Genomic DNA, 18,368 nt, shown 5'->3' with positions numbered 1-18,368 from the left:
TTTTTTGGGGCAACAGTTAAATTAACTGAAACTATAATCTGAGATAAACAGGTAATTCACCAAAATTATACAGACTTTTCAGCTGTTAACCAAGTGCTTACCCGGTTTCTTCTCCAGCTGGTTGGATAAACAACTAGAATGTCATTCATACTTTTCCATTTCAAAAAATGTGCTGAGTAAACGAAAAAGACATCTGCCCATTAAGCACAGATGGGAAATACTTGCTAAGAGGTGGATTTGATGGGTAGCATCTCTCAGTAATTATGTATAGACTTTTATTTTTAGTCTTTGTGTTCAGAGTTCCTCTTCTGAAATACTCTGCGTGCTTCTCATCTTCAGCATAGCTTGGCTTGCAATCAGGGATTAATCTTGATGAAATGATGACTGAGGGAGAGAGCAGCTTCTCATAGGTCTGGCTCTGGTTGAGTTACTGCACAGTTGATTTATTTCAAAGTTGAGTTGAAGCCTTGGCATCTGCTATTACGTTGTGAACATGTCTTGGTGTAGTGATTATTTGGGATTCTTTGCTTGGTGTGTCTTATCTATGCAGAATCAGAACTATGTACTTGAACATAATTAATTTTTCTGTTTCCATTTCTAAAAGGTACCAAACTGACTGCTATAGAAAATAATTTGTGATGTGTCTCTGTATTAGATACTTAGGGCTGAGAGTAAAGGTAGTTCTTCAGGCCTGTACAGTAAGGAAGAACACCAGCGGCTTAACTGTAAAGGCAATTCTAAAAGTGCCACAGCATTCTCCTTCTGTTCAACCTGCCAACAGCAAGCTTTTGGTATTACTTACGGTGCTGGTTTGTCTAGATTTTCATTGTCAGACATACATAATGGCTGTCAAACTTCTGCCAGTATTTACTGGGGTTTATTTGTAGCTTTCTTTGATACCTCAATAATTTTTATATTTTGTTAGTGAGTGCTTGTAGAGTATGCAATTTTTCTTCTTCTTCTCAGTATTGAAAACAAGTCTATGAAAGTAACAGACATGCATTTAAATAAGGTCATTACTTTTGCTCACGTTGGATGATTTTTTTTTTTTTTGTGGACTGGTGTAAATTGCTAAATGTTCTTTTAACTTGCACTGGAGTAGACTTTTTTTTTTTTTTTTTTTTTTGGTGGTAGGGAAAAGGGCCTCTAAAATGTATTGTGGAACAAATGTAAAGTGAACCCCCTAAAAAGTAAAGGTGCTTTACAATCTAGCTTGACCATTTTATCAACCTTGTTTAGGCTGAGTTCCAAGTGCAAGCTTCAGATACTACAGTTCTGTGTTTTGATGCTTATCACTTTCTTACACGAGAGGCTCAGATTTCATAGTGTGTACCCAGTGCTAATAGCAGTACCAATAGAAAAACCAAACTGAAAATATGCTTGTATTGTATCCTAAAGATAATAAAGAAAACCTAAAATATTGCTTTGGAAAATCCATTCAAAGTAGTACTGATGCTTGCATTTAATTGTACAGATGCAATTGTGTGTTTTATGTAGGTATGTGGGGCTGTAGGTTATTTGAAGTGATGATGTTAATATGTTCTTGTCCTAGTTTAGGGCAAACTTAGGGAAAACCTCTGGAAGGAGCCCCCAGAAAACAAAACCCCCACAACTCCTCCCCCCACCACCGGGTTTGGGAAGAATTTCCTCAGAGGAAAAGTAGAAAAATCCTGTTCATTAATCAAACAAAACACTCCCCAACACAAGAAGAGAAAATGAACAGCCCCAGATGACAAAAAAACTCTTTCACCGGTGTGAGAGGATGACAAACTCAGAAAATCTCTCCTGCGAGTGGTATCAGTCTCTGGCGCTGGGAATGACTGCTGCAGATCCACATGCTTTACTAACAGCATTCCCTCCAATTTGGAGAGAGGAGCAGAAAGTTTACACTTTTACACTTCTGTGAAGTGTCACTGGCCACTGGTCTCAATATTGAAATCTGTTAAGTGTGCGTCAATAATCCGCGCTGTTGTTGTGGTAAGGCAGGTGTTGTCTTTGATCTTTTGAGGGTAACCGTGGCTTGGGAGCACTGACTCCTCAGCTGACAATGCACTGTCAAGGAAAATGTTGCCAGTCTGGTAATTGCACGCAAACTGATAATTGGTACATGCTTGTGGAACCTTGAGAGTGTTCAGTTTGTCAGGACTGAGCAGCTAAAATCCTTAGTTTACTGTGTAGTTGCAAGATGTAAAACAGAGGTGGAATGGGAAAAGAGCTTTTAAGTACATTTCTTTTTTTCCTGTATTGCCTTGTAAAAACTTAGTTCGTTAAAAAAAAGATCATGAAGCAATCATAAAAATATGTTGCTGATTTATCCAAGGCCCATGTTATCACAAAATTGGTCTTTTACATCCTTTACTTGCAGATGCCAATATACACCTGATGATTGGGGTGCTGGTGGTAACATCCAAGGGCAAGAGTGTGGTACAGGTGAAGTTCTGCTCTTGAAAGAATTTATGTTTAACTGTGAAATTAAATGACATTGTTTTATGTGCACCTTCTCTTGAGAGTCTCACATCAGCACCATTGATGTCTTTTTTTTTTTTTTTTTGGTGGAATCTGGAGTTAATGCACAACAATGTGAACAAATGTTTGCCAAGGGGGAAGATACAGCTAAGTGGGGTTTCTGTTACCCTTTTCCTTGCTTCTTTTTGAACTTTGTTACTCTTGAGGTGGATTTGTTCTCTTTTGTCTAGAATGTGTAACTTGGGGTAACAGATGGGGTAGGACTTAGATGTGTACCAGTTATTTCCCCTGGTCTGTAGCCTTTTTGTTATTTTCATAGAATTTATTGCATTCAGAATGTTGAAGTTCAATAGAGGTGCTTTCTGTAGCACAAGGAGTGCTGGGGCAATCCAGGGATGAGGTAAAGGCTGTGTAAACTTGAGTGCGTTTTCAGGTTGCAGACTGGAGTGTCATGTTATAGTTTTGCAGATTTTCCTTCTTGCAGTTTTTAATGTGAAGTATAATCAGAACAACTTTAGAGAATTTTGCTCTTGTTTAAGGGTTTTGGCTTTTCCAACTCCATTTTTAAAATACGGTTCTACTTGAAGTTGTGGGGATGTAAACTAATGTCATGTGGTTAAAGCTGTTGGTGAGGCAGTTTGTTTCACTGAAATGATTTTATTCTTAATTGCTGATATAAATACAAAAATAGCTTTTTGACCATTTTTACAGTTAACCTTTGGCTTTCTGTACGTGGCTCTCTTTTCCCCTTTGAAGGGACTGTGGTTTTAGGTCTAATTGGGCTTTTTTGTCACCTTGAAACTGAATTGGGGAAGTGGAAGGTCAAGTTGAAACTGCAAAAGGCAGGCCTTGAAGCTATTTAGTCTGAAAGATTGTAATTTTAGGTAACTTAAGCTTTCTGGATTTGCATACTGGGTTTTATGCAAAATTCAGTGTTAGTTCATCTACAATGATAGAAATAATTGTAAGTCTACCAAATGGATTTTTATGAGAATTACTTTTGGAGTGTGCTGTTTGCATGGTATGCATAAGGCAACTTGCTGCTAGGAAGTTCTAATCTGGTCAACAGTTGTCTGCTTTTGAGCATGTTAGTGAATTCCCTTGTTCCATTCCTTTGCTTTGATGTGCAAACAGAAAAGAAAGAAATCCTGTATGTCTGTAGGGTGGGATGGGAAACGATGTGATGGTTATGTAAATCTGAATACCTACAGAGGTCAGCTTGAAGCCTGTGTACAGCCTCTTGTCCAGTAATTACTCTGTCATTTTTTCCCAGTGACTGTAGCCAATGTCTCTTTTGCCCTCGCTTTGTGAGGGGAGGGAAGGGAAACTGGATGTTGGGTGTTGGCTCCTGACTCAGTGAGTGACAAATAGCTGGGGTAATTCTTCAGCCTGGGTTTCATAGGAATTCAGCTGTTTGGAGTGGGGGTAGGGATACAGTCTACAAAATAGAAAATCCAACCCCCAAAAAACAAGAACACGGTGTTTTCAAAAAGTGCTTTTCTTAGGTTGATCTATAGTGGTTTGTATCCAGCTTTTCTGAAGAGGTCTGGTTGTGAGCCACTGGTGTAGTGAAAGGCAATGGTGGGACTGCTGCCAGTAGCAAATCAAAGAATTGTGATCAGGGCAGCTGATGGTGGTGGGCAGTATTTCTGACCTGCTTTTAGTGCTTCTTGTCCAGTCTTGGCTCCCCAATGGGGCTGGTTTTGCTGCTGCTCTTTAAGAAGATAGGAGTTACGATAGAAATAAAGAGAAGTTTTGGGTGGCAGGGTCACCCCTATTGCTGCTGTGTGTCCTTATAGGGAAAGGGAAAAAAGTGTGGACATGTCTTACTGGTTCTTCCTGCTTGCTGATTCTTCTGGAGCTGCTGTTATATACTCTTGTGCTTGCTAGTGGCCTTGACTCCTAAAGAGAAAGGAATAGATCACTTTAAAAAAAAAAGGAAAATCTTAATAAATTGGAAGGTAGAAAAATACGTGTTTTCTATAAAACATGCTGGTAAATCTTTGGTGAAAATGGGGTTTCTTTTGCCTTCTGAAATCAAACATCCGTATTTTGCCAATATCTAATAGTAAAGCCGGGATTAAAGAGTTAAAAAAACATCCCACTCCAACTGGCTGTGAATAAGCAATTGTGTTACCCATGAAAGCAGCAGAGAGGGTTATCAAAGTGTCTGCAGGTATGTTGTTATATGGGCAGTGTTTCTACATTCATAGTCAATGAATAACCCACCTCTTTTATTTTGCTAGCTTCTCTGCTGGTCCTTGTAACAAAACCATTATCAGTGCCAGGCTGATTCCTTGTTTCAGTTCAGAGTAGCTTTTCGAATAAAGGAGATGCTCTGTGCTGAGAATGAAAGTAGCCTTAAGCTTTAGGCTGTTGCTCCTCCTTAACCCTTTGTGTTGCTGAGTCGTGGCCTCCAGGTGCTGTTTTAAGGAGATACTCAATATACTTCCGTGTACTCGGGCTGACAGCAGACTTTGCTCCAAATCCCCTGGCTGCTGTGCCTTGCCTCGGTTATGTTGTAGGACACCTCTTCACTTGGTCCACACAACTGAATTGCTTTTTCTTCGACCCCATTCACCCCTTTGCACCACTCTTTGGAAACTGAACCTTCACAATCGCTTTGATTTTTCATAGTAGTAGTGGATAAGTTTCATTATATTACATAGATACTAAACACAAAGGGTATAAAGGACTGATGAAAATGAAGATGTTGATTGAGCTGTAGGAAGATGCTCCTTGGCACCTGTGAGTTCATCTGCAGATGTGTGGGCTGCTGAATACAATGGATCAACTTAGCAAAGGACTTTTCACTCCATCTCTTCTCCTGCACTATATTGTTCAGAATTTAGATACTGGTTTTAATGACTAACACATCTTAGTGTCTTTCTTTCTACACTTACCTGGTTGTGAGTTCTGTCAGAGCTATGTTACTTAGTTTTGAGATTGAATGCAAGGACAATTGTAGCATGCTGTTTTTTTTTTCCTGTGACACCTACTAATCAGTAATGTGTTAGCTTTAGAAAGAGTTTATTCAGCAGGAAAATCCTGGAACAGACTGATGTGCATATAAGCATGAGAGACTGAGACTTCACAGCTGTCTCTCAAAGTGTAGTAGATTGTCCACTTAAACAGATATTTCTTCAAGGTACATGTTTTCATGAAATAGGCAAATCCATTTCATGGTGAAGTAATATGGAAGCTAGATGTTAATAGAATAGGGATAGTCCTTTTTGCTGAGGAAAAATGAGGTGTTTTCTGCTTTCCACACTTGTCTGATAAGAAGGGTTAGGAATGTTTACCTTCCTGATTGGTGAATAAGCCTTTTGAATGCTGTGGTGGTGTTTGTTACCTTGTCCCTCAATCCAGGTCTCATGTCCATCTCCTGCTGGGGGGTATGGCTGCTCTAGTTCTTATTCTTGTCTTTCTTAGTGACTTCCTGGACTTGTTTCTTTTCCTCTCTCACTTCACAAGCTTGCATTTGAAAGTAAAATAGAACCCTGCTGTGTTCCCTGTAAGGTGCTTTTTAAGCCAAACTATTTGTTACCATTGTGTCCTTACTCCAAAGTCACTAAAAATTTCTAACACAAGAAGTTACTCTTTTTCAAGAAGCTGTAAGACTTTATTTACCCTCTCTTCCTTTTTGAACTCCTGTATTTCTGTATCCTTGATTTGAGACTTGCTTTCTTTGATGTGTGAAGTCAGTGCGAGCTCACAGTTGTACTGTGTTCTGAAGATGCTCTAGTAGCCATGTGACTGCTAAAATTGAATCTTCTTAACTGACACTTACTCAAGTTGAGGGTGGGAAGATGCCATCTGTGTGTGTGGTTGTTCAGGTTAGGGAAGGACACTTTCCCTGAAATTTCTTACTAAGAGTGGTTGGTTGAGATTCAGAGGAAGAAACTCTGTACCTAAAAGCAGGGCAGGGGTGAAAGTCTTACTACCCAGTGATATATTCATACTGAGATTCAAGGGGTAAAATATCAGGGAAACACACTCCCCTCACCCTGCTAATCCTGCTACTACAAAAATAGTTGTCAGCTGTTTCCATGAGGCAAAATGTAGTGTGTGTGCATGTTCAGAACACCCGCATTTCAAATGTTAGTTCTAGAAGAATGTGATAAATAACTATAGAATGCATAGTTTTACTGTGGCTATGTCGACTGTAAAAAGCAAAACCAAAACAAACCACACCCTCCCCCACCTCAAAATTTTAAAGAGAAATTAACCTAAGTAGGCTACTCTTTTATTGTCACAATGGAAGATATCAAGACTGTTACTGTAACTGGAATTGCAATGCAAGCCTCTTAAACAGTTACTTGTAAGCTCTGATCTTGGAAAATCAACCCAGCTCTGTCTTAGTGGGATACTGTTGCTTGTCCCGAGGCTCTCATTTGACAGATCTTCAGAGTACATTGATCTAGAATTTATGTGGTGCAGTGCTTGATAATGATTGGATTAAGATTCTCTTGATTAAAAACAAGGTGAGAGGCATTCTATCATCAGGTGAATTGCTTGAGCACTTTGCTGCTTTCTGTCTCCATTCATGTTGGCAATTTCTTGGTGGACATATCTTTTACGTGCATTTTGGTTTAGTATTTTTTAAATAATAAGCCATAGAGAAGATTTATTTATGCTTCTTATATAAAGCTAATACAGTATCATTTCGCTTTCTTTGATACTGGTACTGTGCTCTTCTCCTCCCCAAGGGAAAAACCAAACTGGAATAAGTCCAGCTGATGTTCTTTGAGTGATAAAACACTAATGCCAAGCTGTCTATGAGTGGAGATGGAGGTTGTGTCTGCAGTTGGATGATTTGATTTGCTTTCAGAAATGTGCTGGAAATGGGACTTACATAGAATCACACAGTAATTAAGGTTGGAAGGGACTCTAGGGATCAGCTAGACCAAGTCTGTGTTCAAAGCAGTTCTCACCAAATCTAATTTATAGAACAATTGCAGAACAGTGAGATCAGACCATCTAGAGCTCCACAGAGCTCTGGAGATCATCTGGTCTAGCTCCATAGTGAGAGCTGGGTCAGCTACAGGGCTGCCAAGGATCTTGTCCAGATCAGTTCTGAGCACCTCCAAGGATGATATTCTGTGGCCTTCTTGGGCAGTCTGCAGCACCATTTGACCACCACTGTGGTTTTTAAACAAACCCACCAGGTAGGTAGTGTGAGACTGGGATTTGCTGCTCTAAACTGTGTCAGTTCCTGTGAAACTGGTGACAACAGTGTGCACTTCTGAGTTCCACTGATGCATTTCAGCTGGATTTATTTTACTTTGCTGGGAGGCTGTAGTTTGAGCTTTTCCATTCCCAGGACTGCCTTCCGTACAGGAGCAGTTGCTATTGTTGGAGTTGAGATGAATTGGTGGGGATACAGGTAACAGTGACCGCATAAATGTATGTAACATTTGCACAAGATATGAGGGAGAGGGTATTTTTGAGGATGGAAACTGGTAGGAGGGCAATGTGTGCTGCTTAAGCTGCTTTTATTGTGGTAAAATAATTGCTTTTCAAGTTGCGTCCTGAGATTTAAGCAATTTAAATATTACATGAGTTCCTTGAAGATCTTGGTTTTGAAATGATGCAAAAAAAAAAAAAAAATTGAGGTTAAATAATGAGAGGATAAATCCTTTCAATTACATGTTAGAATTTATGCTCTAAATTAGGAGTCTTTAGGTCCTAATAATGCTGACCTAGGTCAGTATGGTAGAGAAGTGACTTAAAAGCAAAATACAACTTGTCTGTGCTTCTCTGTGGCAAAATCCCTTGCTGGGGGGAGAAACATGGCTTGCCATTGTGCTATTTTAACCTCTCTGTTCTGTTTGATTTTGCTATCTTCTGCTAGTGTACTGGCCTGGAATAGTGATCTGTGAAACACTACTACAGGCACTTTGGAGTTTGTGATCCTATGTGGTTTCACTGCCAGCTGGAAAGCAAAATGGAAAGAAGCAAAACAGACAAGGATCCCAAACTCTGAAGCACAGTTTTCCCACGCCTTAGCCATCAGGAGCTAGTAAGCTTTGCTTAGCTGCTGGCTGATACTGTTACCAGGGTGTTTGAGTGGTAGTCTTCATCTGAAGTAACTCGACCTGAGATCATTTGGGATGTATCTGCATGTGGGTCTTGCAGTCTGGTTTGTTTTGCCTTATTCCTGAGTGTCAGCCTTCTGCCTTTCATGGATAATGTGATTTACTAGGCCTGTGTCATAAACACTTCTATAAATACTCAGATTTAACTGGATCTGTAATCCAGTATTTAATTATTTAACTAAAATGCAGCATCCCTCCAAAATTGTGCATACTGTTCTTGATTAGGGCTTTTTTGAGAGCGAGGTCTAACATTTTTTGAATTGAGCAGCAGTACCACTAAGCAAAAGGTTTTATGATCCCTTCTGTGATGTATGAAGCTTGGACTTAAAAGGCCATTCTGGAAAAGTGAGTCATGCTGAGCAAGCTGGGTAATACATGGATGTGGTGAGTTAAATGCTGAGCTACTTTTCTAGCTTGGAGAGAACAGTGCCCAGAAGTTGGAGCAAAAATCTCTCTTGTAGAAAAATTTGTCAAGAAAACTAGTGATTAGGGAATGTTTTTAGATACATGCAGCGAGTGTCTATGTTGAAAAGGTAGCCACTAACCTTTGGAATTTTAGATCAGGAGTCAGTGGCAATTGTTTTTAGTAAGGTAGTATCTTGCAGAGCGGTATGTGTTTTTGGAAGCACAGGGAGAATTGAATGGAATGGTTAAACAGCCTAGTTATTGCTAAAATGTGCATGTACGTATTTAGTCCTACTTTTTCTTCTCAAGGTTGTTCTTTAAATCATAAAGATGACTTGTACTGTTCAAACTGTCCATACATCCATACCATTGTAGAGACTTGGTACTTGCAGAGTGATCTAATCAAAGCGTGTTCATTTTACTGACATGCAGTGTTGAAAATTCTGTGTTTTTCTAAAACTTGGATTGTGCATTGTCATCTGAACAGCAACTTTAATCGTGGTTTTCCTCATACAGACTTTTCATGAGGGGGGCTGTTTAATATAGGTGAATGTTTGGGAGGAATGGAACTCTTCACTAGAGCTTTGAACCCAAGATATCAAATGGAAAAAATTTACAATGAGTGCTACTTTACTTTTCAGTGGTTAGTACCTGTGCTTCAGAGAGGATGGTTATTATTTCTGTTTTAAGAGATGGTTGATGTCACTTCTGTGGATGTACACTCAGAAAGTGAGGATAAATGCTGGTTTCTTGGCTTCAGTGATTCTGTGAGGTTTTTTTATGCACATCTCAAAAGAGTCCTTTAGTAAAAGAGATAATTAAATAAACAACATGCACCTGATGCTCTGTGGCAGTCCCTGAGTCTTAATCTGATCTCTTGAATCTTCTCTCAAAAATATGTTCAGGGAAACAGTCCTTCTCCTTGGAAGGAATGGTGATCAGGTGACAAACTAAAGATACAGGCTGTTAGCAGAGTATAGGACAGACATGGCAGGGCAGTGGTGAGAATGTAGATGTAGCAATGTGCAGTTTGCAGTGCTGACCCTGCCTCAGTGCTCCCTTCCTCCTGACTGCCTGCACTTACTCCGAGAGGTGGCTGCCAATATTTGAAATACCTCAAGTAACTCTAAGGTTCCCTGTAGAGAGGCTGTGGTGCATTGTGTATGTGTTAGACTATGGAAGACAAAGCTCTCCTTTCAGTTGATAAAATCAGTCAGATAATGGGATTCTGACCTCATTGCACTAATTGCTGGTGAACAACTGTTAAAAAATGGGTCCCCTGCCCCCAGTCAGCTGAAGGTTTTTATGATAAGACAATTGGAGGGAATCTGTTGGAATTTAAGGTGGCTGTAGTTTAACTAAGCAAGAACAAAGGTGAGTATCTGTAGAAAGCCATCCTGGTCAGTGTTGGAAACAACACTGTGCTGCAGCTGAGTGCTGAAAGATGCTGTGTGTTGGGAAGTGACCTCTTCATTCCTTGTTCTGGGCTGGCTGAGGAAGATTCAGTTTTCTTTTCTTATGCTTCCTCAGGAAGCTGTGTGTTTTGGATATTGACTTTGATTATGTTGATTTTTAATTGAATGATAAATATCACTCCCTAGATACATAACACACTGAAGAAATTCTTACAAGAGTTTCAAATTCTGATTGTTCTGATAAGCTCTTCTAAGTCTTGTTCCCACAAGTGCAAACCAAATGTATTGATTCTGCATTTAACCTTTAGAACTTGGAAGTTCAGTAACATCCTACTGCTGAACTGGACATCCCCAAGAATAATGGAAAATCAGTTTTAGAAGCTGAAGAGAAATGCAGCAGGATGGGTGAGGTGTATGTATGTCTGGTGTGTCATTCTGAAGTGGAACTCTCACTCTAAATATAATATTACAGATAATACTATATTTAATAGGTTTTTTTAGTATATAGAGAATAAATACAGTGTTTTTTCCCTTTTTTGACACAACTCAGTACTAGTTCTTCCTTCTTGTTTTTTGTGTCTTGAATAAGAATGCTGTCACAGTTGTTATTTTAGGAATGTTTTTTGACATGAACATTTTATTGTAAGTATGGTGTACACAACGTGACACTGCAAGCTTGAAGCAAATCCTGGTGTTCTTTACATGGTTGAGTTTGTGATCTGACCATTCACTTCTTGTGGTTTGCATGCTGTGGAAAGAGCTCACAGCTGTCAGACACCTTTCCTGTCCTCCTGTGTTCTGTGGAGAGTAAGAGCAATATGCCCCCTGAGGTAGCAGAAGCAGTTGCTTCATTTTATTGTCTGCAGGACAACTGTCAATGCTGATCTGCAGAACCAGGCTGGTAAAGATGCTAAATGCAACTTACTGCTTCCCACAGGAGGTCCTCTTGTGTAGTCTGGAGGACAATCTGTTTTAGGTAGATATCTAGATATTTTCTCTGAAAATGCAATAATCTCCTTGACCTTAGTGAGAAATGGATGGCAACTGTAGATATTTAACACTTATATTTATTTATCAAAAATTGCTGTTAAATTTCATTAGGAAGTTACATGGTTAAAAACTCGTTTGTCCTCATGTATCAAAATTTGATCACAATTGAGGAAACAATTCCTTAAAATCTGTCTTGTCATTCAGAACACAGTTCACTTCCTATGAAAAGAAACTGAGTTAAAAAGGGAACAATAATTCCCCTAGTAAGTCCCCCTAGACTTGGAAAGAAAGAAACATTGGGGAACTATTCTGGTTTGGATTTCAAGAATGTGTAGGTGCTCTGGCCTTAGTCTGAGCTGGGGTATAGAAATCTGAAGTGTTGATCTGCAAGAAACCTGTCCTCTGGAACTTGCATTATTTTTAAGATAGAATACTAATTTCTGTGGCTGTTGTTTGAAGCTTTCCAAATGTGAACTGGAACTGTCTTCTGAAGCCTGTGGGTGGCTTCAGTGCTGCTGCTGGCAACAGCTTTTTTACCTGCAGTGCAGGTAAACTGAGCAAGGCTATTTGCAACATCACTGCATTGCTCAGTTCAGAAGCCAGTGTTTTGTTAGTGTTTCAGAATGCTTGAAAGAAAACTGTATGTGTGCATGTGCACACATACCCATCTGTGTGAGAAGGTGAAAGTTGGATGAAAAAAGACATGGTATAAAAAACCTCCCCAAAAAATGAAAAACAAGAAACCCCCAGCCAACAACCAAAAAAAACCCCAAAAAACACATCCCTTGAGAAGAAGGAAATAAATATGTTGAGAAGGGAAAGAAAAAAATATTTGTTTTTGTTTGAAGGACACAAAATGTTTGTGTGAAGCCCACAAAGGGAGCTTTCTGAAAAGATGTTTACTTTGAAATGTTTATTTCTCAGGGCAATTCCAAAGATGAAAGAGTTGATCAAGATTTGATGTTTCCAAGATTTTGAGCAAATGATAAGTTTCATAACTTCCATATTGATGAATTGCAATGTCATGTATGACTCTATCCTTTAAAGAGTAATAAAACGCCCAACCCACAAACACATCCATCCATATACAGAGCTGGGAATACTAATTGCCTCTAAAAAGTTTTAGGACAAGCTTAAGGAAACTTTTCACTTTAATAAAGCAAAAGTAATACATAAAATCATAAAATAAATCACTGGAGTCATGATACCATTATTCTTTCTATTCTTTTTTTTCTTAATATATGTGCTAAGTTCTAGGCTTCTCAGGTACAAGAAGGACAAGGAGCTGCTGGAGAGGGTCTAACATTGGCCACAAAAGTGAAGGATCTCTTATGAGGGGAAAACTAGACCTGTTTAGTCTGGAGAAGACTGAGAGGGGAATCTCATTAATGCATATAAATAATTTCCCAGGCAGGTGCCAAGAGGATGGTGCCAGACTCATCAGGGGTGCCCAGTGACAGGCTGAGGAGCAGTGGCCATAAACTAAAACACAGGAAGTTTCACTTCAGCATGAGGAAGAGCTTCTTTCCGTGGAGGGTGGCAGAGAGAGCCCTGCAAGAGCTGCCCAGGGAGGGTGTGGAGTCTCTTTCTCTGGCGACATTCTACATAACCTGGATGCATTCCTCTGTGACCTGCTCCAGGTGACCCTGCCTGGGCAGGGGAGTTGGACTGGAGGTCCCTTCGAGCCTTAAAAATTATGTGGTTCTGTGTGATTCTGTGATGCAAAGTCATTGGTAATGTAGGTGTAGGAGTTTGCAATGTTGTCCACTTGCATTTCAAATGTATTGAAGGGTCTCTGTGAAATCACAACTCCTGTTTAGGGTATCTTAGTATTCTCCTATATTCCATGTTACTGGGTGTTAGGCTGTATATATTTTTCAGTTCTTGCTGAGTCACCTTGATTTCCCTTTAATTAGTGGTGAATATCATGAAAAATAGAACACTTTGAGTATGGCCTAAGAGCAGCATCACAACAGGGACCTCAGCTGATGGTAGCACAGCTCATTCTTCTGCCTCACTTGTTAGTGCTAAGTGGGGTGAGTACCTTCACAAGTCTTCTTTAAACTTCCCTTGGTCTTTTGTGAGGGAATGCAGTTCTTTGCAGATGAAACTAACTCAAGCCATTTGTGTCAAAGCCAGCACTCACCTCAGACTGCCTTTGAACTGTTTCCACTGTTCTTGATTGGACTGTTTGGGCATGCAGAAAGAATTAAAATAACATATTATTTGCTTTACTGTGTAACTAATGGATATTTGGTGTTTCCAAGTCTTGTGCATTTCAAGTGGATGTATTAGTAAAATGTAGGGGAGGTGGTAGCAATAGTGTGAGCAGAAAAATGGAGGACAAAAGTGGAAAACCTGAGCTTCTGCGGAAAGGAGAAAGGCTTTAAAAATGGCAGCCTCAATCTGACTGAGCAGTGAGTGCCCTGTCCAGGTTTAGAAAGGCTGGTGAGTTTGTGAGGTTGGTCTGGGGATTTTTTGCATTTGTCTTGGACTTTTTTTGTTAACTAGTAAGTCTCCTTACACTTCTTAGAAGCATATTACATAGGGAATTTCTTTTTTTTTCTTACTCATGGCTTAGCTGTTGTCTTGTTCTGCTGCAGCTCTGGGTTTGCCAGCTGCCCTGGATCTAGTGAGAGCAGTGCTGAGCTGGTTGAACTGGGTTTTATCAGTTGGTGCCATACCCAGATGAGGTGGTGTTGTTTGCCCTGTACACCCAGCTCCAGCAGGGAGCACAGGCACTCAGAGCCATGGAAATCAGGTGCCCTGTCAGCCAAGGAGCTCAGGCTGTGCTGGCTGAGCGGCCTCTGTGCTGACACAGGGCTGGACCTTCGCAGTGCTGCCAGGACAAGTGCGGTACATGAGCAGGGTTAACGTCGCTGGATAATTGCAGGTAGAAATGAGGCCGTTTATTTCAATTACAATGTAAATTACAACTTGGATTGGATTTTATTGGATTCCTGTTGCACCTTCTTCTGAACAGGCACTACTTCGAGCTTTTTGCTCCAGAAGTTTACTTGCAGAGAAAAGTCTTCACTTGTTGATGAGATGTTTAGCCTGAGAAACTCTTGCCAAAACTAAGACAGAATGAGAACATCAGAAATAAGGCAGAAAATCAGTATTCCTTGACCGTTTAGCAAGCAAAACATTCTGTTTTGTTTCAAAGATGGCTTTGTGTGTGTAAATTGTTACTGTTTTAGTATATATTTGGTCTGAGTTTAAAAAGCTGGAGAGAAATAATCTAATTCTGGGGTAGAGTTGAATCAATTTGTAATGCGAAGGAGCAACATTTGGTACTGAATTGAGGAGAATTACAGCTATTTGAGTGAAATACATCCCAATTAAGTTGCAACAGCACTTTCAAGAGAAATGAACTCTGAAAGAGAAATGAGCAGTAATGTGGCACATCCCAACCCTTGAAATTCGAGCGAAAAATGCAAGAGCTTTTTGGCATTATGAGAAGAACTCGCTTTCTGAACCCAGTTGCAAATTCTTATGTTCTGAAATTGGATCAAGTTTTCAGAGGTATTGTTTGTGAGAGTAAACACTCCTACTGCTGTTTGTTGTGATACTGGTCTGGATTAAAAGTTCTGAGTACTTCTTGTTGTGGCGGAGTTACTGTAACCGGAACAAATTGAGAGCAAAGTAGATTTTCAGAAAACCAGCACCACCATGTTGCAGAGATGTTTGTGTTCTGATTCTGTTCTTTACTTAGTGATTGCATGCTCATGAGGGGGATGGATATGGAGCAAAACACTGGACACTCCCTCTGGAAAGGTAGAAAATGTAACAGCAGGATGTTCACTGCGTTTCCTGCAGCCTTCCTGCCTGCTTTCAGGCCTTGGGCTCTGCTGGGTTTTCCTCCCTCATGCTATTTTCCCCTTGCCAAATGTTTGCTTGTCGTGGCACACTAAGTAGTTCACTTTTAAGCAGAAATGCAGGTATGTCAATATTGTCATAATGTTACTGTTTAATCTAGTTACCTTAGAGAGGACCTTGTAATTTCTGCAGTGCTACTGTTCACCAAAATAATTAGCTAAGTGCACTCCATTAAAAGTGACCTGTGTGCATAATACAGTAGCACAGGTACTTAATCTGTAGCTGGATGTTCATGAATTAGTGGTAATCTGCATATAATTAAAACAAGCAAAAACAGAGTGTAAGTATGAATGTTAGAATATAAGTACAACTGATTGGACTGGCTACATCTGTGATCTTAACGAGCAACCAAGAGAGCCTGTATCACAAATGCTGCTTGTAGTCCTTCCCTTGAAACTTCTTTATAACTACATGCTCTGTAATCTATTTTGCCTATTCTTCCCCCCTTCCACAGGAAGTTCAGCTGTGACATATAAAGGCAGGAAATGTGTAATGAATGAGCCAGGCCAACTTCTTCTGTAGCTATTCTATATGAATATTAATATTACTTTTGAATGTAGGTTTTTGTTTGTGGTATTGCACAGCTATTGAAAGTGAAGTCTAATCTTTGGTGTTTTTCTTTTCTCCTTAGAGCACAACAATGGAAGAAACAGCTATATGGGAACAACACACAGTGACTCTTCACAGGGTGAGTTCATACAATTGGCTGTGTGTGCCTAACGCAGGATACTGGTAGTTTGTGAAAACAATAGGAAAAAGCCAGATGTCAGGAAGTAAAAGGAAAGGAAACTGTCATATTCCCTTGTTTAAATTTAGAAGTGTTGTAAAAGCTCCATGTGATAGCTCTATTTGTTTGTTGGGTTTCAGAGATAAGCCCGACTACGAATAACCATGCTAGAAACAAAGCTTTAGATTACATCTGTACCTAACTGGAGGGAGGTAGAAATCTGTGTTCATTCATGGTAGTGCTGTAACTATGCTTGAAAGTTCTAAAACTTTATTTGCAGGGACATAAAACAGTGTAGTTGCATATAAATAAATATATTCAAAACAGTCTTATTTGCTTGCCACTTTCATGCCCTGCACAAAGGAATGTGTGCTGGGAGCCAGAGAATAGCAAGACTGCTTTTGCATTTAGACTGACTCCTCTTGTTTGAGTTACTCCTAAATTGAGTTCTGATGCAGCTATCATGAAGCTGAGTCAGTAAGGAATTAATTCTTAGGAAAAATCAGAGCAGGGTGGGATGCCATTTCTGGCAGCAACTTGGTATTAAAGCAGCTGTAGAATCATGGTCCAAATAGCTGTATTCATCCCAAAACCAGGGAGATGTGGAAGTGTTTTCTCAAGGGAACAAGTTGTACCATTTGCCTTCAGAAATAAATAAATAAAGGCATTTTAAAATTGTAGCTTTGGTGGGATGAATGGACCTTGGACAAAAATGCCAATGTGTAGGTCAGGTGGTCAGGAAAAATGTTAATTCTCTGTCAGACGTGTTAGCTGTTGATTCTAAAGGTTTAAATGTTGTTGATTCAAAGTAACTGTTTGGGTAGGTGCCCTTTTGTGAAGGGAACAGTTGCACTGAGTTTGACCAGAAGGCTGACAAAGTACCCCTTCTCTGACTGCAGCCACCTGATGAAAGGAAAGTTAAAGTACAAATGAAAATGTGTAGTGATGTTTATCTAGGCTACTCTGTAAGCTTCCAACAATTTTTAGGTCAACAAGTTTTTGAGCAAGAAGTTTTATTTCTATATATAATTAATTGCCCTTTATTTTCATCTTGAAGCTGTCCAGTCATCCCTGTAATCTCTGTAAACTTCAGGTTTTTACGCCTATTACTAATTAAATCAGTACTGCTTTATAGTCAAAACCAACCAAAAAATGCCATAGTAATACAAGGTTGACTCATAGGCTTGCTGATAGCTCATTTTCTCTTGAAGGGGACCTTTTCCTGGTTAATTGCAGCAGTAATTTCAGCGACACGAGAAGCGAGATGTTTAGTCAGTGCACAAAGAAATAATGAAATGCTGCAATATGGTGTTACCTTGAATGAAATTCTAAATAACTGGTAGGAACCAGAGATCTTATTTTTGGCTGCACTTGCAACATAGTCAGAAGTTCTTTTATAGCATTGATGTGAAAGTATGATTTGGTTATAATTTTGGTTATGATCTTCTACGTGCCAAAATTCTGCTGGCTCTTCTGGTGTGACTGTTTTGTTGCTGATTAAGTAGCTCTTACTTAGGAGTTGAAAGTTGATGACATGTACTAACTTCAATAGCATTAATATAGTCAGTTAAAAACAAAGTTATTTCCATCTACCAGATAACAAAACCAAGGCCCTTATGCTAATATTAAACAAATATATGCTTAAAATTATTCTTAATGCTAGGAAGAGGGGTTTTCTGGTGAATTCCAGCACTCCTGTCAAAAGACTCATTAGAAAGCTTTTTGGTAAGTAAAGGCTGGAATTTCTCATCAAGAGTTTTTGTTGCCTTTCTTTACCACCCTTCCAGCTTCCTGGACTGGACTGCTACTTAACTCTTAAGAGATTGAGCCAGTCTAAAATTCAGTTAAACCTTACCAAGTTTATCTTTTACTGAGAGATCCTCTGGGTGTCATGTACTTAATTGCAAAGTACTTGAAGGTGGAACCATGCACTTTGTATATCACTTGGGTTTTTTTTCTACTTGTAGCTAAGTTCTGTGTATCTGTGGTAGGTGTATCCTTCCCCCAAAGCACAGAAACCAGTATGTACCTACCTTTTTGTCTGTCCCATGCTGCACTGTGGGAAAGTAGAATAGTACAGCTCTTTTTTTTGTGTTTTTTCTACAACATCTGACAGGTGAAATTCTGATACATGGGGTTTCTTTTAATGCAGTTTTACTTAAGGTGCATGTTAGTATCTTGTATAATCTGCAGTGATCAACATCTTGCTATTTCCAGGCATGTCTAGGAGCTAGGTTCAGGTTTCAGAGAACAGTTCTGATAATCACTTGTTTATCAAGATGATGATAGGCAGCAGGATAAAATGGAAAGTAGGGAGGCTGATTTTTACTGGAAGGTTTCTTATGTGACCTCTTAAATTTTCAGAAGGATTGAGGATTTGATTTTTTA

The 18,368-nt window shown here is 39.5% G+C and overlaps 1 protein-coding gene across 5 annotated transcripts in view; it reads left to right on the top strand.

Moving 5' to 3' along the window:
- TJP1 (tight junction protein 1) overlaps positions 1-18,368 on the top strand; it is a 161,119-nt gene that overhangs the window by 102,684 nt on the left and 40,067 nt on the right. For all 5 annotated transcript variants that reach the window (XM_033070198.2, XM_033070197.2, XM_033070199.1 and 2 more), the window contains one exon: positions 15,885-15,941. In XM_033070198.2, coding sequence (XP_032926089.1) covers positions 15,885-15,941 — 57 coding nt within the window. The remainder of the gene's footprint in view (positions 1-15,884; positions 15,942-18,368) is intronic.

Source organism: Catharus ustulatus, chromosome 12 (assembly GCF_009819885.2).
Source record: "Catharus ustulatus isolate bCatUst1 chromosome 12, bCatUst1.pri.v2, whole genome shotgun sequence".
Classification (NCBI taxonomy): domain Eukaryota; kingdom Metazoa; phylum Chordata; class Aves; order Passeriformes; family Turdidae; genus Catharus; species Catharus ustulatus.
The sequence above is the reverse complement of the archived record's forward strand: the minus strand, read 5'-3'. Positions and strand labels throughout refer to the sequence as shown.